The sequence below is a fragment of the Mustela nigripes genome, chromosome 8 (assembly GCF_022355385.1).
Source record: "Mustela nigripes isolate SB6536 chromosome 8, MUSNIG.SB6536, whole genome shotgun sequence".
In the NCBI taxonomy this organism is placed as follows: Eukaryota; Metazoa; Chordata; class Mammalia; order Carnivora; family Mustelidae; genus Mustela; species Mustela nigripes.
In genome coordinates this window covers 41,542,200-41,565,205 of record NC_081564.1, presented here as the reverse complement: position 1 = coordinate 41,565,205, position 23,006 = coordinate 41,542,200, and the positions used below count along the sequence as shown (strand labels likewise).

The window sequence follows — 23,006 nt, the reverse complement described above, 5'->3', positions numbered from 1 at the left end:
GAAAACCATCAAAATAATTGCACTTCTTAAAAATTGGATTGTATGAGTGAAAGGTGTTTATGAGAAGTCGATGACTCCGGATCTTATCATCCAAGAGGACAGCACAGAATAGTTAATATGTTCCTTGAGGGACTAGGATGCTGACGTCTTTTTCTGATACCCGATCATTACGTGACTGGGGAAAAAAAAAAAGGAAGTCATTCCATGAATAAAAATCGGAGCGCAACAGTGCAACAAAATATTCTGTACTTAAAGGCCATAGGCAGACAGATGTTGACAAAGAAGGCTCTTCTAAATCCACGTTCAGATAGATTTCTGGTAACTGCACATATAAATAGGAGCAGAGGGCCGGTCACCTCTGTAACCACCGGCAGCACCAGCAGCAGAAGCCGCAGCTTCAGACGCAGCCAGGGGGACCTCACAGCAGAGAAGGCGCTGCCGACTTGCACAACTGCCTGACCAGGCGGTTGCAACAGACGCCTGCCGAGCTCGGGGCCCTCCCTCTTCCTTCTCTACTTCTTTGACTTTACCTCTTTTCCTTAATCACTTAGTTCTTTCTCCTGGTGGACTTAGACCCCTTTGTCTCCAACCCCCACTTCAGCTCCTCGCCTCCTCTTTCTTCCTTCCCCATCTCTCTCCTCGCCCCCTTGCCTCGGTGTCACGCTTCCTCCTAGTTCCGTGCGTCTGCAAACTTTTGAACAGAATACCGGCCTCAGCAAACAAGTCCTCCAGCTCCTCCTGCTGCTCCTGCTCTTTCCTGCGGCTTCTCAGACACTAACGCCAGACGGTGATGCCTCTTGGGTTGTGACTCCAGCGCAGAAACTTGGAGGAGCCCTTTGCCCGCCGTCCTACTTGGCAACAAACCCTCTCCTAGCAGTGGTAAGAGTTGAATGGTAAGGGGGAAAATATCTTACCAAATCAAACGACTTGTTTGCTGATTCTTTCACCAGCATCAGGGGACGAATTAGCTTTCCTCCGCACCAGGTTTGGCGAGTTAAGCGGGCACTAGGTATATACATATATATGTTTTTCTAACTATAGCGAGAGGGAAGTGGCAGGGCACGCACGGGCTGTCATTCAGCGGTTTTCAACCGGTGCTTTGCTCTGTCCCTCCCCTAGTTCGGGGAGTTTCTTGGGGTTGGCGGGTGAAAGGGCAGGGGCGTTCTGACAGCTGTATGCCCTCTTTCCCCTTCTGCGCAGAATGGCCATGTGTAGCGGAGCGAGGCTGGCCCTCCTGGTCTATGGGATAATAATGCACAGCAGTGTCTACTGCTCACCTGCCGCCGCAGGACTCCGGTTCCCTGGAATCAGGTAGGTGCTGGCCGCCTGGGCTGAGCTGAGGCTTAGCTTCCCCTAACACTTCTTCGTGGTTGTCCTCCTGCAGTTCCGCGGTCCCGGCTATGATGGTCTCCCCACTGGCTCCCAGTACGCCGCTGTCAGCCTAGGTCCGGCCTTGGGTCCTTGGCCCCGGCTCCGTGCAAGGTCGGGGCAGGCTCCACTGCGGCTCAGCGCCCCTCCCCCAGCCCGCGGCCGCCTAGGACCCCGGGTAGAGCAAGGGAGCTTCAGCGGGCTGGAGAAACCTCCCCTCCCCCAGCCCCGCCCGCGGTAGGGGGCAGGGCCCGGCCGGGAGATTGACTTCTTTTCCCTATTCTTAGCTTGAGTTAGGAGAACTACTTCTCTGGTGCCCGCAGCCAGGTTGGAGAGGCTTGAGCGTGAAGCTCCCGTGGACTTCGCTTTGTTACAGCTTGTTCTGGACTCTCGGGGCGGGGTCTCCCTCTCTCTCCTCTGATCTCCCTTTCACTTCAATTCGAATTCTTTCCCCTGGAAGAGCTTTCTCTCAAGTGATACGTTTTCCAACTGCAATTTGAGTCTCAAACTGTCTTGGGGAGGGGGACTGTTGGCCGGGTATGGTTGAGGAAAAGCGTTTTGAGAGAAGGAAGGACAAGAATGAGTCTTGGGAAGGGGGAGAAACGGATGAAACGCATGAAAGGAAGGAGGGAGAGAAAGCCGGCAGGCAGGTAGGACCAGGACAACCTTGCTAGCCCGAGGCTGGAGTAACCTGGCTTTTTTCTTAACCCCTGGTTTCAATCGGTTGGCACTGCCAGGTTCCTTAGGCAACCCCAAAGTCCCGGGGTGGTCGCCGGAGAGTGGAAGCTCCCTTTGCAGCGCAGCTTCGGCGCTTCGCCTTGCTCCGGACTCCCAGCAGCTAGGAGCGCGCCTTCTGCCGGCTAAGCTGCTTCTCCAAGCCGTGCCCAGGAAAGGTCGCCGTTAGCGGCCGCTGACCCGAGAGATGTGTTCTGACTTCAGTATTAGCATTCCAGCATCTGGGCACGGGGCAGGGATAAGAGTGGCCAGAAAGACCCGGGGACTCTGGGAAGCTGGGCGCTACTTGTCCTGGCCGCGTTCCGAGTCTCTCCAACGGCCCAAAGCGAGGAGGTTTTGCGTTTTAGCTCATCTCTCCCCGTCCTGTATCAAGGATAGAGGCGCTAGGCAAGGGCGACTTCAAGACCGCGGTGTTCCTGTTGGCTCTCGGTCTCCTGTTGACCCTTTCCCTTTCCGCCGACCCAACATCCCTAACAGATTGGCGCGAACTATTTTTTTTTTTAGCGGACCTAAAAGCCCTATTTCACTCCCAGCAATTTTAAAAGACCTGAGTGCCTGGCACTTTCCTTGGGCGAGGAGCACCAGAGTGCGCCGACATGCCACAGAATGAGCCACGGCCAAACAGGCTAAGTTTAGGGGCATCTATTACTCATGTTCCTGCCAGATCCTCTTCCGCCCAAAATAGAAGTCGGAGGTTCTCCGTGACCTACATCTGCGCGGGGAAGGGCTCCCCTGGGCTCAGAGGCTGGGTGGGGGTGGCTGGCGGAGTTGGCCGCGGCACACCCCACCCATCCACCCTTCTTCTGTTTTGCTCTGGGCCTCCCCTATCGGGTCTTCACGTTGGCCAGAGTCTTGTCTCTGAAGACCTTTCTCGTCCCCGCCCGTGGCTGCTTGTTTGGGGTGGCTCAGGAGTCAGGCCCGTGGAGGGTGGGGGAGGTAAGATCCTTTTCTGTGGGGAGGTGTAGGGTGTCGGCACAGACGTCTGGGCTTCTTAGGGCCCTGAAGGCTGACCCTTTATCCGCGAGAGGACCGGTCGGAGAGCAATTAGGAGGGATAGGGAATTTCTCTTGGGTGTACTTTCTTTCGCCTTACCTCTACCCCCTCCCCCATGCCGGAAGAAGTGGCAATTCTCCGTGGGAGGAATCTTTAGAATGAAGGAAAATCAGTGCAAGCCCCTTTCTCGGGGTCCTGGCAGAGCCGGGGAGAGACCTGTACTGACCACTCCTTCTGCCCCCGGGCTACCCCGGCAGGCCGGAGGACGAGGTGTACGACGAGGACGGAAACCCGCTGCAGGACTTCTATGACTCCGACCCTCCTAGCCTCGGAAGCCCCGCCTCCGCGCTGCGCGACGCCTACGCGCTCTACTACCCCGCGGAGAAGAGGTACCACGCGCGGCCTCGGCTACGGCCCGGGACTGAGGGGGCGGGAGGAGAAGGGTGGTGGCCCACCGAATAGGCTGTTTTTCATAAAAACCCCCAAGCCTCTCCTCTCTCTGGCTGATACCCGTGAGAGCGACAAAAAGTTAGTAGCGGGCCGGTCTGTGTGGCTATGAGGGTCGCGTGGGACCCAAAGATCTGTTGCCCAAGGAGTGGCCGGGAGTGCGCGCCTCATCCAGACTCCATGCCTGGCATCCCCGGAGGGCAGCAGGGACTCCCGTTCCTAACAGTCAGTCGCGGGAACATCCCAAAAGAGTAATCCGCGAATTCTGCGCCTCCGGGGCGTGTCCCGTCAGCCATCCGGAGCGCCGAGGCGCGTGCGTGCCTAGCTGGGGACCTGGGGCTGCCTCTTGGGGACAGTCAGTGACCCTGGGCGCTCGCTTTGCCTCCCCGTTAGAGATGTCGCCCAAGAGATCCTTAACAAGGCCTACCGCAAAGTACTGGACCAGCTGTCCGCCAGGAAATACCTGCAGACACTCATGGCCAAGGGCCTGGGGTAAGAGTTTGCGAAAGAGTTAAGCGCCGCAGGACAGCGCGCGCTCCGGGGTGGGTGTCCGTGCGAGCGCGCGCGGGGTGGGCGGTGCCGCTTCTGCGTCCGTGCGTGCGCGTGGGCCCGAGGGTGCGTCTGCGCCGCGGGGTCTTCGGGGCCAGCCGGCGGTCCCTGGCGGAGGTTCTCATCCAGCACTTGAAGTTTGGTCAGTTATGAGCGGCAAAAGGCAAGGAGAAGGCAGAGAAACTGGGGAGTTTGATCCGTTTTGAATTTAAAAACGAAGAAAAACCAAATAGCCTTCTTCCCTCCCCGCCTCACCTCCGTCCGCCCCGAGTGACTGAAAACCTTCGAGCTTCGCGGGACGATTTGCTATAATTTCTAAGGGTGACTTAAAAAACAAACAAACAAACAAACAAACAAACATTTCTTTTTCTGTAAATTCATATCGAAACCAACAAATCCTCAAATTTGGTCGGGGAAACAAACAGTTCTTGCGCGTGCCAGACAAACCCAGAGCACAGGGCTTGCGTGGAGCATCTCTGAGCAGAAGGCAACATTTTAATAAAGCCCATGGGGAAACAGATTACATTTTTCGCAATGAATAATTCATGTGATGAAAAATATTGCCTACAGCCTGTCGACTTATATTATTATCATCACGTGTTTCAACTTAGCGTGCGGAAGGGAGGAGTGCCCATGTCTGACTAGGAATTGCAGGATCGATGTTAAACTCCCAGGCAGCAGCCAACGTGGCTCTTGGGGCTTTTTGGTTATTTTCTTTGGCGGGGGTGGGGGTGGGGATGGGGGGTCGGAGGGATGAACAGGACAATTTAGCGCAAAAGCGCTGTTGGTCAAATCTCAAGGAGCAGCATCTGGAGAGAGGGTGGGCGTGAAGCACGCCTGCCCTTGGCCCGGACCTCATCCCGGGTCCCTTCTGTAAGGATTTAGTGCCAGGAAAGCCTCGGTGGGGAGGGCGGGATGAGGGGTTTACATCACAGCCCTCCCCTCCAGCTGCTTACTGGCAGAGGAAGGCGGCGCGGTGGGCGATGAGAGCTGTGCCTTCCCTGAAGGCTCCCGCGTGGGGTGGGGCCCACCTGCTCCCCGCAGCTATTGAATCTGTGTCTCCCGCCCCGCCACCCTCTTCCCGACCCCTTTCCTTGCAGTGGGAGCCTAGGCGGCGGCGCAGAGGACGACTCGGAGCCTCTCTCCAAGCGCCACTCAGACGGAATCTTCACCGACAGCTACAGTCGCTACCGGAAACAAATGGCAGTCAAGAAATACTTGGCGGCCGTCCTAGGGAAAAGGTATAAACAAAGGGTTAAAAACAAAGGACGCCGAATAGCGTATTTGTAGCGATGAGTTATCAGCTACCTTGTGTATACAATCCTGACACAATGAAAAGTCACTTTCCCAACTGACTGAACAGTCATCGCTCATGTGTTCTATCCAAACATGTATTTATGTATGAAGTAAAGCCATTAAATGAATATTTTGATAATAATATTGTTTTTTCTTTTTACAAAGCACTAGAGAATGCACAGATATACTTTGTGGACCAATTATTAATATATATATATTACAAATATATATATTACGAATATATATAGGTATAAAAGACAGCAGTTCATACAGAGTGTGCACAAGGATTGAAAATTCGCCTGAGCTGTTTATGTTTTTATATAAAATAAGTAGAAAAATAGACAATCATTGTTTTGAATATTACTCCTATTTTTGTAAAATGGAATTAAAAGGATAGTATTTTTATCCACGACAGGCCTGAAGATATTAATACTGATCATTTGCTACTGTACATAATGATGCCCTGCTCCAGGGAGATTTGGAGGTAATGATTTGGGAGAATTGCTGAAGGGCATTCTTTCCTAGAGAGTCTCTGGGGCAGGCTGCTACAGTCCCAGCTGAACTCAACTAGGACTGTCCCCTTTTGTCCCCTCGCTGGATGGCAATTCCAGTACTTCTGCTTTCTTTGATTCTACTTTTATGTGTACTTGTCTCTCTTCAGACTCTCAGCCCAGAAGGAAATTCTCCTGATAAAAACAACAGCTCAATCCAAATTGTGCTTCTCCCCAGAATTCACATCACTCCCTGGGGGAAGTGTTGGTGGGTTGTACAGAAAAGGGAGACTTGGTAGAAAAATCTCCCTTCTCTGTACTTGCAGGAAACTCGATATCCCAAGGTTAGGGCAAATGGAACAGAGTGAAGGAAATGTAGGTATATTGGAAGAGGCAGAGCATAAGGCAGTCAGAGGAGGACCCTGGAGAGGGACTGGTTTGGAGCTGCCCCAGGTCTGGGACGCTGAGGGTAAGCTGAGTCCCACTGTAGGTCCCCTGCCTGACTGACTTTGGGCGCTGGATATTGGAAATGGATGCAAAGTACAATGTGTTTTTCTCCAGTGCTGTCAATATTTCTCATCTTGTGAAATGACCAGGATGCTCCCCTTTGAACCCAGCTCTGTAGGAGTCACACTTTTCTTTTGTGATTTTCTGAAGACTCTTTCTCACCCTCTTGCACTGTTGAAGTACCGTTTACATTTTTCACTCACTTCTCTTAAACTTGTGAATGCTTTTTGTTGTTTGGTGCAAGTACCTATTGTAAAGTTTAGGAATCCCTGTGTAGTTACCACTAAGTAATTATGCTCTAAATATGAACCCTTTGTTTCTTGTTTATTGAGTTTGTAGGTAAAATGTATTTTTCTACATTATGGCTTATTGCTTAGTAAAATTTATTTCATAAAACCAACCTTTGTCATATTAGAATGTGTAGTGTTCACATTTTGCTCAGTTTTACTAACTGATAAATCATTTAAACCTCATCTTCATATGTATGAGTACTATCTTATATTTGTGGTCAAGAGTGAGGTAAGCAAGCTCCAACAGACCCTGAGAACCTCCCCCTTGTATCCTTTCTTGGCTACAGAAGGCATGTCTGTCTGTTTCCTATCAATTCCTTGAACATGTGAGTAATCTCTATAAACAAAAGAACCTACACCCAGCAACCAGATCAAGCTACAACAGGCAAACCAGCCAAACTCCCCAAATTCAGGCACAGATTCTTTCGGAGAAAAAGAAAAAGAGAACAAGAAAAGATTAAACATTAGCTTGTAAAGTTTAAAGGACCTTTCCTTTTCCTTTACGGATTTGATTCGGTATGAAGTCATAAATCAAAGAAAACAGAATTGGATTTGCATTCCCAGGCGGGATGGATGCTGCCAGGAGATCACATTGCAAACAGTGAAAGCACAGAGGCATTCGATCTATGCCTGAGTCCTGTGTATGGGATCAATCTTTCTTTAATTCTGCAGTCTCCTCAGGCAATGTGACACGGGATGCAGTTTGCAGCTTTAGTGCCTTTCTTCGCCTTTTAAATCGCCACGAATCACAGATGGCTATTTAGTGGCCCTACAATGCTGCAACACATCGGCTTGCATTTTAGTCTTAATTATTTGTTTCTTCGATAATGGGCAGAGTTTTCTGTATTTGTGTCAGCTGTTAGTGGTGAAATAGGGCTCTAGTTAACCTTTTATTTATGAAGTCTAATTTAGTGTTCCTGTGGCTAGTTGCAAGCATTTACAGTGATCACCCAGTTTAATCTTTTGTATACTTTTTAGAAATGCCAAGAGCCTTACTAACCTGGAGCAGATTTATGATATAGTGATAATTTAGGTAGGTGTTAGTCTTGGAGCTCTTATTTTGTGTGCAACTGATTATAAAAAACATCTTAACCAAGTATTATTACACACATGATATCTATAACTAGGACTTTGATAACTGTTATATAAAGTGTGTAAAATTTGTATGAATAAATTTTTGTAAACAATGTAACTTCGTCTAATGTTTGGAGAAAAAAGACATCTAGGAAATAACTAAAATCTCTTAAAGGATTATATTTTCTTTAGCAATCATAAAATCTTTCATGTTGGGAATATATAAGCTTCCATGTATTTTCATAAACTGTACTTTAATATCTGCTTGCTGTGTTAACTGAATTCAACTAAAAATTTAAAGTAGCTACTCAGATGGAGATGCCTAAGAAGAGAGTAAATTCATAAATAGGCATGGGTGTTGGAACACTTCTAGGATGCACCATTTAGATAAATTTCCATCGCTTAGTGTATTTATACATTGTGCCCAGTATTCAGAAAGTTACTGTCCACTGGGGAAATAATACCTGGTTATCAGTTATGCTACTAAAATAGCAGTATAACATGTTCTTTTACAAGTAAGTCTTCAGACTTAATTGTTCTCGATAAAATTCTGCATAAAAATGACTTAAATAATCAGTTTTGGAAGTTTTAAAATATGTTTAGAGATCTACAAACAACTATTTTTGATTAATGTGCTTTGGGTGGAAGGAAAAAGAGCATGAGCAAGCAAAGAGTTAATTAAATACCTTTAAAAATATATTTTGAAAGGACAAAATGTGAACAGTCATTTGTGGATTCTTTGTTTTATTAGTTTATATTACCTAACTTTAAAGCAAAGCCTTCATATGAAATTCCCATGAATTTCTCAGTTGTGTTTATTTTGGAGCCTTTGATGATTTCTGGGCTTAAAAAATGTATTGAAAATCATTTATAATAAGTCAAATACCATTTAATTTAAATTGCCAGAGTTTCATCTTAAAAATTAATGCATTCAATTAATAAATCAATAACTATGTCTCAGTAATATTAAAGAATGAGCAAAGATCAGCAAGGATTCAAAAACTATCTTCAGAACTTGGCTCAGCATTTAAGGCCCAGAATCATGTAGGGAGGAGCTTATGATCTAGAGATCTCATTTGTAGTAAATTAAAAAAAAATAAATACAGTACAATTCATATTTACATTGAATTTTATTGAATACGTTTTTACTTCTTCATCTTCAATTGCCTACCCCATTGAGCTGCTGGTGTGGTAAATGGAAGAATGAAGAAAAATAATTTATTTGGTTGGGGGCACGACTTGTCAAGAAAGTAGCGATAAACTCCAGATTGGCTGACTTCAAGTGAAGTTCATGTATTTGGCACCTTGCTATCTTCTCTTACGGGATCAGTCAAATGATAGTTTTCCCTTGGAAGGCTTGATATGTTTAGGTAGCTAAGAATTGTGTTTTGTTGCTATTAGGGCTGTAAATACATTGATTCAATACAGTAAATATTTATTGAACACCTAAAACTAGGCACATGGGTTAAGAGAGTTTAACTAATACATGGGCGTTAAGGTAGTATTTTTCCAAAGAATATTCTTCTGCTACAAGATCATTACTAATAATGTAATTGCAGGCCTCCACCAGAACAAGTGAATCTGTATTTTAAGTCAAAACCTTAGATTAATGTTCCCTAAGTTTGAGGCCACCTAGATTTAGAATTTGGTGATATGTGTATGAAAGTATGTGTGCTGGGACTGGGTGGATTTTTTTTTCACGTTAAATGAGCAACAAGTCATGTTACCTACACACAGTAATATATCAACAATATATTCTCCCAGGATGGATATTAGGTTCTTCAAAAAATCGCTGTATTTCCTGTAGGTCAGTAAGGCCATAGTTAGCATTATTTTACTTATATATTCTGGTTGGACATCTCTATCAAAAGGGCTTCTAGAAGGAGAGTGATCCTATAATTAGAGTCTGAAAAATCCAATCACATGATTGAGAGATGAATGAAATTACTGAGAGAAACCATGCAGCCAGCTGGCAGTAATTCTGCAGATCCAGAAGTCAACTTCGGATTACATCATATCCAGATTTGGCTTGAATGCATCCCTACAACTGTTTACAAGAGGATTTCCACTGGATGCCCTGCTCTGACCTCAGATTCAACCTTACTGTTCACATGGTTACAAGATTGGGAACCAAGATCAAGTCTGAACTCTTGTCTTTCATTGCAATGCTTTTTGATGAAGGAAGGTGCCTGTTGCTCTTGCTACTGCCTATTGCTTCGTAGCTGGTCAGCTCAGTGTAGTCATTCCCTTTGTTCTCCAACTCAATCCTTCCTCTTTGGAAGGATGGATTCATATCTGTCTTTACAATGCTAAAGCTCCTTTTCATCTCCCAACCATCCCTCTGTGCCCCAATGTCTATTCTCTATCTACCCCATCTAAATATTCTGTAAGCTCCAACTCAAGTCCTCTTTTTCTAGGGCTCTTCCTCAGCCTCAAGTGACCATACCTTCATTTCTCCCACGTTCACCCTTGCACTGTCTCCTGTGACCCTTACTCTCTGTAGTACTACTTCTGATCTCTAATTTTGCTCTGCTCTGCCTGCCTGTCTTCCTCTCTCTTTCTTTTATTAACATATAATGTATAATTTATTTCAGGGATGCAGGTCTGTGATTCATCAGTCTTACACAATTCACAGCGCTCACCATAGCACAGACTCTTCCCAATCTCCACCGCCCAGCCACCCCATCCCTGCCACCCCCCTCCCCTCCAGCAATCCTCAGTTTGTTTCCTGAGATTAAGTCTCTCATGGTTTGTCTCCCTCTCTGGCTTCATCTTGTTTCATTTTTCTTCTCGCTTCCCCTATGATCCTCTGTCTTGTTTCTCAGATTCCTCAGATCAGTGAGATCATATAATTGTCTTTCTCTGATTGACTTATTTTAATTGTTTTATAAGCTCATGACTGTCTTCCCAGCTAGATGAACTCCTGGAGGTCATGGCCAGTGCACTGCACTTTAATGCCAACATAATTTTGGGAACACAGTAAATATCTCCTTGAGTGACTGAAATAACCAGCAGACTTACAGAATTCACCGTGGCATCTCCCCCTTACTCTAATAGGACAGCTGCAAACTGTATATAGGAAGTGAAATTAACTTACTAATTAAGTGTTCATCATAAATCAAACTAGATCTCCCTCCAGGAAAAACTATGTAGAAAAGAATGCCAAATTAGATGTGCTCCTGCCATAAGATAAAATAAAGGTAAATGCACTTACAGGCAAAAGTCTGCAATAGGCTCAAGTGCTAGGCATTTGTTTCTGACATTCTGATAAAGAAAAGGAGGATTGTATTTTCATACTAAAAAGAATTTACTTTATGTCTCAAGACAATAATACCTTTTCCTAGAATAAAGGAAAAAGGGATTTCTTGAGACAGAGATGGGAAATTGGACTACCCTTAAAAATGATAATTTACAGAATAGTTTGCTGCTGCTGCCAAAGAAACTTCTCCCGTCAACAGAGATGTGATTTGAACCTGAGTTCATACACAGGAAAGAGGACATAATGGAAACTATTTTCTAACAACAATGGAACATTATAGTAGGTGGTATTATCTTGTCTAAATTTATTTTCTTGTCTCTATCTTTGCTGGACATTACAGAATCCTAATTCAGGGAAGAATATTACCTATAAACCTAAAAGAAAATAGACAATATGAAATGTATCTGTGCACATTTCTCCTTCTCTTATTAAGTACCCTGATTTTTGCTCTATTGACCATATGTTGCTCTTGGCTTTTGTGGGACACTAACTCCACTTCTAGATATAACTACTCAGGATAATTGTACTCCTGGCCACATGGCAGGACTTGACATGTGATCTATCTTAGGATAGTGAGATTAGAGAAGAACTTTTTTTTCCCGGAATTTTTATTGGAATTGTTTCTTATGGGAAAAGAAGTTTTATTTTCCTTCTGGGTGGTGTAGGATATAATGTAACACACCACATAAGGAGCCAGCCTCATAGTGGAGATGATACCAGGAAAGACAAAGAAGAAACATGTCCTTGACAATATCTTTGAGCCCTTGAATCAAACCAACACTTAAGCCTGAAACTACTACTGGACTGTTCTTGTGATATAAGCCAATAAATCCCCTTCTTGCTTAAGCTGGGTTTTTTGTTTGTTTTATTTTTTGTAATCTTGGCTAGGAATTGTGTTCCAAGTAATGGAAAACCCAACTTAAGGTGGCTCAGTATCTTTTCTTCAGAGCTCAGAAGAGGGTATTAAAACTGGCCGGCAGAGGTTCCAGCCAATAGGAAGTGTTACAAATTCCAGTGCCTCAAGGTTCCAAAGACTTCACATTTTCTGCTAAAGTTGTGCTTTAATGTTTTAATATATAAAAATTATAAAATACCTAGAAGTGAACCCTAGTAACTTTTTTTTAAAACTATAGTAAAAACTATGCTTTGAGGAGCCCTCTCCAACCTATGCTACCAAATATGGTACTTCTTTGAACCACTAGTGCCTTAGAAATGCTCCACTCTGAAATTTTTAAAAAACTCTGCTTCCTGAGTACCAATCATTGCTGCCATTGCCTACATCCATGAAGCTTGTGATAAAACACAGCAGAGAGACACTTTGGAAGACAGTTTGGCTGTTTCTTACAAACTGAGCATACTCTTAATGCAAGATTCAGCAGTTAGGCTGGATTTAGGTCTACACAGAAACCTGTCCATGGATGTTTAAAGCAGCTTTGTTCATAATTGCCAAAATTTGGAAGAATCAAGATGTCCTTCAGTAGGTGAATGGATAAATAAACTATAGTACATCCAGGCAATGGAATATTCTGTATTAAAAATAAATGATGATATCAAGCCACGAAGAGATATGGACAAAACTTAAATGCATGTTACTATGTGAAAGAAGCCAATCTATGTGAAAGAAGACAAAACTTAAATGCATATTACTATGTGAAAAAAGCCAATCTTCAAACTATGATTCCAACTACGTGACATTCTGAAATAGGCAAAACTTTGGAGACAGTAAAATAATCAGTAGTATCAAGGGATGGCAGATGGGTTGGGGATGGGGTTGGGGTAGGGACAGGAGATTTGAACAGGTAGAGCACAGGGAATTTTTAGGGCAGTAAAAAAACCCTCTATATTATAATATGGATAATAATGGATATACCATTATACTTTTGTCTAAACCTATAGAATGTACAACACCAAGAGTTGCCTTAAAGTAAACTATGGGCTTTGGGTGATTATGATGTGTCAAAGTAGATCCATTCTTGGTAAAAATAGCACCATTCTAGTGAGAAATGTTGAAAATGGGAGAGGCTTGCATGTATGGCAAATCTCCATACCTTCCTCTGAATTTTGTTGTAAACCTAAAACTGCTCTAAAAACGTCTTTTTTTTAAAGACAAAACTCAATAGAGACTCCCTCTAGTTTTCTGACATCCTATGCTTTGTTTTATAGGCTACCTGCCTCTTTCTCCCCTCACCATTTCCTCACCCATCTTGGATCAGTTTAATGACCCTCCCTAGATCCCTAAATGCGTTCATTCTCTGACTATTTCTTCTATACTCACCTTAACACTTAAACTTGGATCAGCCCAACCATGTGCTTCCTCCTGGTTGCTGAGGACTCTTGGGAAAATCTCGAATCTGTTTTGATCCAGCTCTTCTTATAAATTTCTGATTACCTATGCCCATTGAATCTATAATGCATTCACTTCTAATCAGTTCTTTTTTCTATTTCCTGTACTTGTTCTTTTTATTCTTCAAGATCCTCAGTTCATCTTGCTCTCTAACTTCATTGTTAACTTTGCCTCCCACATAGTAAAAACAAAGAAAAACAAAACTATCTCAGTTTTTTCCCCTTTACTGAATTTTTTTTTTCAGTTTGTTTCTATCTCGATTTCTGGCCATCTGTATGTCCTCCAAAATTTTACTGAATTTTCTTTGTATTTAATTGTCCCATACTTTCTGAAACCAATAACTCTGTAGCCTCATCCTGTGTTATCTAGCATCTCCTTCATTCTTGAAGATTTCTTTTCACTTGACTTGAATCTACTGGTTGCCTTCCTGTCCCCATACTTTTCTCCTCCTTGTCTTGGTCTTTTTAAAAAAATTTTTCCATAATGCCTCTTCTTCCTTTTAAATGTGGATGGCCTCAAGTTCTGTTCTTCCTCCTTTATCCTATACTTTTCCTTTTTACCTATACTATTCTATAGGTAAATATATATATATAAAATATATTTTTACCTTGGATGAGCTCATCTGTGATGGTCTGATGACTCTCAATTAGACAGCTCTTGTGAGTGAATTCAAATGTCCATCTGACATTCATTGGTTGTCCAATGGGTACCTCAAACTCAGTATGTTCCCAATAAAATCATTACCCACATTTATTCCACCATCGTTATCTACCATGCTATTGAATCTAAATACCTCAGAGCATTCTTCTGTTTCCTCCTCTTTACTCCATTCATTTAATTGACCTCTAAGTCTTATGAATTTTCCAATCCTATTTTCTGCAGAGCTCCATATTCACACAATCTTTTGCTCTTTTTGCAATAGCCTCCCAACACTTTGGCTCTAATTACTCTTCCTAGTCATTCTCCTCTGCCTCCAGAATGATTTATGTAAAACAAGTCCCTGGTTATGTTACTTCCCTATGCTGGCTTGAAAAATTTCTATGACTTCCTAAAACCTATTAGTTGGAATCCAAAGTCTTTGTACTATCTGTAATAATTGCACCCCAATCTACCTTTCTCTTCTCATCTATCACCTTCTACTTATGACTCTTTTTCTTTGGAATGCTCTTATATTCTTTTTTTTTTCATGGTCAAATTCTACTGATCTTTCAAGAAAAGACCAGCTCCTTTCTGTTTTTCCACTGCAGCTTGTCATAGTACTAGTTTAGTATTTAGTTGCATACATGTCTTTTGCTGATAGGTTGAGAACTCAAGGACCATAATTATTCAACTTCCAATCCTTAAGGTTTGTAGTTTCTGGCACATAACGGACATTCAATCACTATTTGTTGACTTGGAATTAATCCTGTGAAAGTTGGTAAACAATTATTGTCCATATAGACAACAGGAAAAAATAAATTGTAACATGAAGGATTTTGGTTAGATATTAGGAAGGATTTGGGCAACAACAAATGTCTTTTGAAAGAAGAGTCAAAGTTTACTCCTTTGAATACCCAAAGTGTCTCTGTCCTGAGGTTGTATGAATTCTGCAGGAGCTCTGCTTTTCTTCTTTTCTGATCCAAGTAGTGAAAGCATCTTTCAGGTGACAGATGGGAACAGTAACAGAACATGCACATTGTAGGTGCTCACTAAAAGTTATAGATTGGTTAAATGAATATGGGTTTGTTTTCTAAGAAAACATAAGCTTCCAAATTAGAGCCCGGTTCTTTGTAGTTGCTCAAAGGCCCCAAGGATATTTGACTTTGGGCATTGACTTGTATGTCTCTAAAATTTAAGCTTTGATGAGAAATGGAAAAAAAAAACATTCAAACAATAGACACGAGACTTTCTTAAGTGTTTGGGAATTTTCCATCTTGCTTGTAGATGCAGATGTTCTTGGATGATCCCCTGCTAAGATCTCTTTTGACTACTCCAGTCAGGGCTCATCAGAGGAAGGCATTCTGACTTCTTTACTGTCATATACTTTCTTGGCTGTGGAAACAAGATGCTTGGTCCTACAGTAGCTGGGGTAGTAAATGGTGCTTTTAGCATTAATTATATGGAGGCTATCTTGGGATTGTGATTTTGCAAGGGGCATATCTTGCTCCTATAACTTTTATAATTATGGAAGGAGCTGATGATCCCATTTGCAGATTCTGTGCTCTGATCATGAGATTATTTAGTGTGCTTTAGTTAGAGGGAAGGAGAAGAAACAAAAATGTGAACTAGTTAAATTTGCTGATTGCTAGACATCCTGGTGGAAAGGCTGGTGAAAAGGATATTGAAACTGCCAAAACAAGGCTTCTAGAATTTCACAAATCTAATCAGTACGTGTTTCTCTCTATTATTACCGGTAATGGGGAGAGGTCCTGCTTTTCTTACTAGAATTTTTGTTTGAGAAGTAAAAAGGGAGAGAGTGCCTTTTTCTTTTTTTAAAATGGTTTAATTTTAATGAATAGCTTATATCCCTGATATTACTGTAACAGGCATCCTACCATGGGATAGAAAAAATAAACAAATTTATGAAGTAAGGGTTTGTTTGATTATACAGTGAGATAACTAATCTGTAGTCATTCTTAACAAATTATCTCTGTGTAAACTAGAGTCATTTAGACTTTAGGCTTAGTTTTGCTTTTCATTCACATGATCTAAAAACTGTAGGTAACTTGATCACCCAGTTGTTGTAAGAATATTCAACTCAAGTCTCTGAAAATACCTGTTCTTTCTGGTTCCTTTAGATAACCCTGAGGAAATCCTTCAGAGAACTGGGCTGGAGCATTGGTGAAAATGAGCACTTGGACACCTACCATATTCTATCATTACTGTTATAAGAGAAAGGATCCATTTTAAGCAAACGATATCAGAAGATATCAGGCTGGAGGAGATTTGATGAGCATGATTTCGCAGGCCTTTCAGTTTGCTGGGGATGTGCTTGGGAGGGTAGCCTTGGTCATTGGCCTGTTCAGGAGTGGATATTGTCAGGCAGAGGGAAGATCAAAGTCATAGATTTCCAAATCTCTTTTACTCCCAACTATAATACTCCATATCCCAGCTTAATTACTTAAATGGTTACAGAAACTACCTTTAGCAAGGAAACTACCTGTGTCTAATACCCTAATGTGTTTTCTTATTTTATAACCCATTGACCCCAGTGCATAGATTATACAATAATGACTGGACATCATCACTTTCCAGGCACATGGAATGAAATATGTGAAGATGACCAGTCTGAACAGACACAACCAGTTCTGAGCAGGACCAGCTCCACACTATGTGGGGCCTAGACAAAATGAAAATGCAAAGCCCTTTCTAAAAAAAAAAAAAATGTTAAGAATTTCTAGGCACCACCAGCAGAGTATTAAACTAAGTACAGGTCTGTTCTGAGCTCAGGGTGCAATGTGACTATATAGGTTGTAAGGTCATAAAGGTGGCCCTGGTTCTAGATCTAGGCAGACTGAGTACAGTAGGCATCTCTAGAACCTACTCCAGAACCTTGTCTTTATTCATTTTTAAATGCTCTATTCTTACTCTGTGTGTGTGTGTTATTTTGATATGCATATAATTTTATTGTCAATTCAGTTTGTTATTTACAGTGAAGTATAGGGGATTACATTTTTTTTTATTGTGGTAAAAAACAAATCGGATCTACCCTCTTAAATTTTAAGTGTACAGTACAGTATTGCTTATTATAAACACAAAGTTATACAGCAGATCTCTAGAACCTCTTCATTTTACGTGTCTGAAACTATACCTATTGAACAGTAGTTCCCCATTTGCCCCTGTACCAGCCCCAGGGTAACCACCATTCTACTCTTTGATTTGGTGAGTCTGACTACTTTAGATACCTCGTATAAGTGGAATCACGCAGTATTTACCCTTCCTTGACCGGCTTATTCGGTTAGTATAATGTTCTCAAGGTGCATACCGGTAACATATGATAGGATTTCCTTCTTTTTTTATGACTGAATAATAGTCCAATGTGTATGTGTGTACCCCATTTTATTTGCTTATCCATCACTGGACACCTCTTGCTAGTTTGAATAATGTTGTAGTGAACAGAGGAGTGCAAACACCTCTTGTCTTCATTGTGTTTTAATTGGCCTAAATATCATTAACAAATAACAGCATTCTTTTGCAAATAGACAAGAGTTCACCTACTAAAATGAATAGAATAGAATAATTTTACTGATTTTGCAGACTACTCTCTATTGAAATGACCACCTTACATTACCAAGCTGGCAATGCAGGTATCAAGCTAACATTCCTGAGAACTGGACTCATTCTGGGGGAATGTGAAATGGTGCAGGCCCCATGCTGTATGCTCTGTGAGAGTAAGGGGCACATGGTGCTACCTCAGAAGCCTCTACAGGGTTGCATTCCATTAGTAGAGTAGAAAGATACCACTCTCAAAAGGATGCTCTGAGACTGAGTAAATATTTGCCATAGGCCCTCAGCTCCTTCAGGCAGAGAGGCCTGGGGCATTCAGATATGAGGACATCTCTATTAAAAGTTAAAGCTTGAGTTACTTGTGCTAGAAATGCCTCTAGCAGAATCAGCAGGCTCTTTGCTAACTCTGGAATCTGTTTTCTTGTTTGCCTGAATCTTAGTTGTTGATTAGAATCCTGATTAGAATGTTTCTGGGTCTTTTACTTACCCAATCTTGTTTTGCTTCAGGGAGGAAAGTGAGAAAGTTCAGGTTACAGCAGTTTCCCTTTGTGAGGAACAAATAGCTTGTTTAAATATGCAAGTGGAAAGGGAAAACAAGAGAGAAAACTGGTTAAATGAATGCTAGTCCAACTGTGATAGATCTAACTAGCGCTGGGTACTTCTGGCTTTCTCAGTTTTGGCCACTTTGCTGATCAAACATGTGAGCTGGGGAATGAGGATAATGTTTCCTTTTATATAGACAGACCTAAGTGTATAAATTACCTACAAACACTGTTAGGCTATTTGTACCTGTAGAGCCTTCATTGAGCACCTATATATACTATGAATTCTTTCTTTCTTGTGTGGTGCTGAACATTCCTTTTGTTCTAAAATTCTGTGACTCTCCAGTCATCTGTGATAATGAGGAGTGGCTACTATTTTAAACTTGTGAGCTGCTGTGGTTCTCTCTTCTCTAGCAGGGCTGCCCAGGAAGGGTCAGGATAGAGTTCCGGGCACGAGTGCTCAACATGGACCACTGGGCTGCAGCTGAGGAGGGAGGGCATGGTCCCAGGGGAGTGGCAGCAAGTGGAATGCACATTCAATGAGTCAGCAAGGCAGTTCTGTTATTTATGTGATATTTGGGCATGAACATGACCCTGGCTCTTATTTTGTGATCTTCTTCCAGGAGCTAAGAAACCAGCCTTTTATTGGTCCGTTCCCTAGAGTAATGCATCCAGGGCACTGTTTTTGGTCTTCACATCTTGAGGTGTGTGTGATAAAATTGGAAAGGGACCACAGATGAGCAATGGAATTGATTAAAGGCATGAAAAATAGGACTTAGGCTTTACAAAGAGCTATCAAAGGAGTTGTGGCTATTTTACTGGAGAGGAAATACTGAAGGGATTCTTAGTAGGCTTTGAAGTATTAAATATAGACACTGATGATCTCTTCCTGAGCAGACCTAAGAAAGCTAGTGGAAAACATTTAAATTAGATTTAAAAAAGAACACCTTTTTAAAAGGAAAGATGACTGAACAAGGGAATGAGTCTCTTAAGAAAATTGAAGCATGCCTTTTTTTTTTTTTTTTTCCTGTTCATGGAAGGCTTGATGATCACATGACTTCTTCCAGAATCTGTATTCCCTGGTCTCAGATTTTCTTTTGACCACACAAGACGATGTGAGCAACATTCTCTTTTGGATCAGGGGGTTCGGGATATCTTCCTTACCTGTCTTAATATTTGCCTCCCTTTTATGTTTCTCTTTTAGCCATTTGCCTTATGTTTGCAAGGACACTGGCTTCCCTGATATATTAGAGCAGGCTATTGACTATTGCTGGAGAGCTTGGGCCAGATCTGACCATAGTAAGTGGAAACTGAACCATGCAGCATAACCACATCTCTTTGTGTTGGAGGAGACAGAACCCCCCCACTGCTTGGCCTGATACATGCAATCAGAAAGATGTAACAAGAAGACTGGCTAGATTTTGAAGACCATAGTTTGCAGCCTGGTTCTACCATTTCCTAGTTGAGTGACCATGCGTGAGTGACTCAGTTACTGAATCCCATGTTCTTCCTTTATAAAATGAGGATACACATAACAATACCTACTTCACTGGGATTTTATGAGATTCACGTGACATGAAAAAGTTCTCTGTAACTTACAAAAAGTTCTCTGTAAGCCTCATGCAGCAGTCAGCCTTGGCCACTGGCCAGGGTTAGCTTTTTGCTGATACTTGCCTGGCTTCTAGTGTCCCTGTTACTCTCCTCTGCCACCTGCTTCTTCAGGCTGAGACCCTCATGAAACTGCTGGACTATCCAGGTTTCTGTCTTCTGCCTCCCAAGCAATATTTGGGGCTTCTTAAGTCACCATACATAGCTTTCCTTTTCCTCATTCTTTCAGGATTCTAATCTCAAAGAGATGACAACAGTGGGTGGTAGTGGGTTGGTCAGATAAACTAACTTCTCCAGTCAGTCAGATTTTAAATGTGCATCCTTTAGGAGATAACACAGTGTCCTAATCCATGAAAACACCTGCATCTTTAAGAAGGCTCATAAAGAATGAAGGTTATACTGGTGATAACTGGAATCTCAGCCTTCTGACAAGCCTGTAGGGGTATATTTCTGACAAAGAGACCCCATGAATCCCTCAGTTACACTATGAATGGCATTATCTGAGAAGCCAGGGACAGGGTCTTTCTCCTTAATATGTACCCTTACACACTCACATAGTCTCTCTGAGAATAGTCAATTCAGAGGTTAGGCTAGGGGCAAGTCAGAGAGCTAAATTTTGAACACTTGTCAGTAAAATAATGCTGCCTCTTAAAATAGCTCAAGGATGTTTCTGTGCAAGGTGCTTTCTGTGGATATTTGCATATATACTATATTAATATTATATATAAATATAAGTTTCTATCTATGCATAAGGTGTATCTTTAGCTACAGCATGTATAAAAACATATATTTAAGCACATGACCAAATATAAGTCATGAAACAAAAATGATTGAACTCACATAAGTTATAATATTTATGTCCTAAGGATGGCTAAACTTAGCTACAACATCTAATTTGCAGTGACGTCTTTCTTTAACAAGTTTTATAAGAGGGATGATTTAAGTCAAGGAAGAACAGTGACTCATTCACATGGTGGGCCAGTGGCTGAGCTAAGTTTAGAACAGAAGGAATGCTAGGATCTTCTGGGGCTTAGTTTTACTGTGAAGTCATTTTGATCTTCCACACTTTCTTTTATCATTCATTTAGGTAAAACTAGGAACTTGTAATGCAAAAGCAAGTTTCTCATTTTCCTTATTTAATTAGTTCCCTTAATATAGCTCTCTGTTTTAGGTTCTATTTTGGGACATCATTTTGTATCATTTGGGTTTGATTTGGTTGTTTTGCAGTTCATACTACGGAGTTGATTTTTACCTTTAAAATTATGACAAAGGTAAAGGTCTTCCAGCAATTAGATGTGGAAATGGGGAGACAATTGGGACGTGTAAGAAATTTTTTTGCCTCCAAAGGGAGGAGTCAATGATTTGAATAATACATTATCCACATTCATTCAAAAACCTTTCATTTACTGTATGAGCCAGGTACTAGGGCCAGAAGGGAGAGAAATTACCCTCAAGGAGCTCACATTATTTTGGGAGGAAGATGGAAATGCAAATATTGTCACGTTGGGAGAGAAATATAATAGGAGAGGTGTGGATCAAAACCTTACTGTGGGAACAGGCAGGAGGGATGAAGCTGGAAGGGTAGGGGTGGTTATTTCAGGCAGTCACTGACAATAGCCAAGACTTGGAGATATGGTGTGTGTAGAGCAGTGAGCGTGGTGTGTGTGTGCAGCAGGACCTAAGTGAGTCTCCTTTGGATTTTAATAGTTGGAGCCATTTAAATGCTGAAAGGCTGCTTCCAACAGAAATTGCTCCATGGGAGGATGGATGTTGCAAAGGGAGGGAATCTGGAGTCCATGACCTTTTAAGATTCTTAAATTTCTCTCTAAATGATTCTTAAGGTTCTCCAAAAGAGGATTCAGATACTCTTGCTTCTGGCAAGCTGAAGGATAGGTCAAGACTTGTGACCTGCCTACATTTTCAAAATATGCCTCATGCTGGAGGGGAGTAGAAGATGCCACCATAAAATAGGTTACTTTGGCATACTGATTATTTTCAATTAAATTTACTTGAGAAACAGGTACAAGAAAGGTACTCGTGGCACCTGAATGGCTCTGTCATTGGATGTCTGCCTTTGGTTCCAGTCATGATCTCAGAGTCCTGGCCTGGGATTGAGCCCCGCATAGGGCTCCCTGCTTGGTGGGAAGACTGCTTCTCCCTCTCCCATTCCCCCTGCTTTTTTCCCTCTCTAGCCTTCTCTCTCTGTTGAATAAATAAATAAAAGAAAAAAAAAAAAAAAAAAAAAAAGAAAGGCACCCTGATCTCCTTTGTCTCCCTGGAAGAAAGAAATAAATCTTCCATGTGAAAGATATCTTTCCTGTGCCAGGAGGGTAGAAGTCATCCTTATCACCAGAGATGGGGAACTCAGGGCTAAGAAAGGTAGACAAACAAACTTTGTTACTTCTTCACTCAAATTCAAGAATCATTGGTTTGAGGAGAGTGGTTGTTCCAGGCACCTCATTTCCTTAATTGATTCAGCAACTCTGCACGTCACAGATTTTCTACCTGTGACCTACTGTTGCTACCTCACCTGGCCACAAAAAGCTGCTTCTTTTCTTGGCTCCTTGGTCTGACTAGGAGTCAAAAATTCCTCACTTATTCCAGCCTGGTCAGATTGGAATTTTCAAAAGGACCTTTCCTGAGGGAAAGCAAAAAGGGAACAAATTATATTCAGAAACATGAAAGCCATTGATTAGTATATGGATAACTAAAAGTTCAATTAAGTCTATTCACTTATTTAACATCTGCATTGAATCAGAGACACAAAGATAAATTAGAAATGTCCCTAATGTGAAGGGGCTCAGGGTTCTAGGGAAAGACAAATCTGCAAATAAATGTGTGTAATGAAGCATGAGAGATGCCATCATAGGAATCTGGCCTTTTCACAGGACTCATCAACAGAAGTGGGGCCTTTGTGGGACCCAAAGAATACAAAATAGTGAAAAAATAATTAGGTGCAGGCCTTGAAATTCAGCCTGAACTGCAACTTCATTAGCTTGCAGGTAAACATGTCTTTCCTTATCACAGTTTAGGTGATAGCCTCTTACAGCCTGGACCTGTATGAATTTTTCTCAGTGAAAAATTGGATAGCACAGTGTCTGACACTTAGTAGGGACTCAATAACTATTCGTTGAAAGAAAGAATGAATCTATGAAACAAACTAGTCTTGTCTTTCCCCATACTAAGAAACCCCCAACTGCAATGACTTTGGTTTGACCTTGGTCCTGTGGAAGTCATGGAGCTAGCTCTGTCATACCTAGCTTACCCTTTTCTCTCAGGGTTCCTGTGAAACCTGGA

General features: G+C 42.3%; 1 protein-coding gene across 1 annotated transcript; it reads left to right on the top strand.

Moving 5' to 3' along the window:
* Positions 1-269: 269 nt before the first annotated feature.
* On the top strand, positions 270-5,560 carry ADCYAP1 (adenylate cyclase activating polypeptide 1). The gene is given in 6 exon segments (XM_059410028.1): positions 270-403; positions 602-893; positions 1,201-1,311; positions 3,354-3,485; positions 3,937-4,035; positions 5,193-5,560. Coding segments are annotated over 6 exon segments (957 nt in total). The 5' UTR covers position 270; the 3' UTR covers positions 5,383-5,560.
* Positions 5,561-23,006: the final 17,446 nt, after the last annotated feature.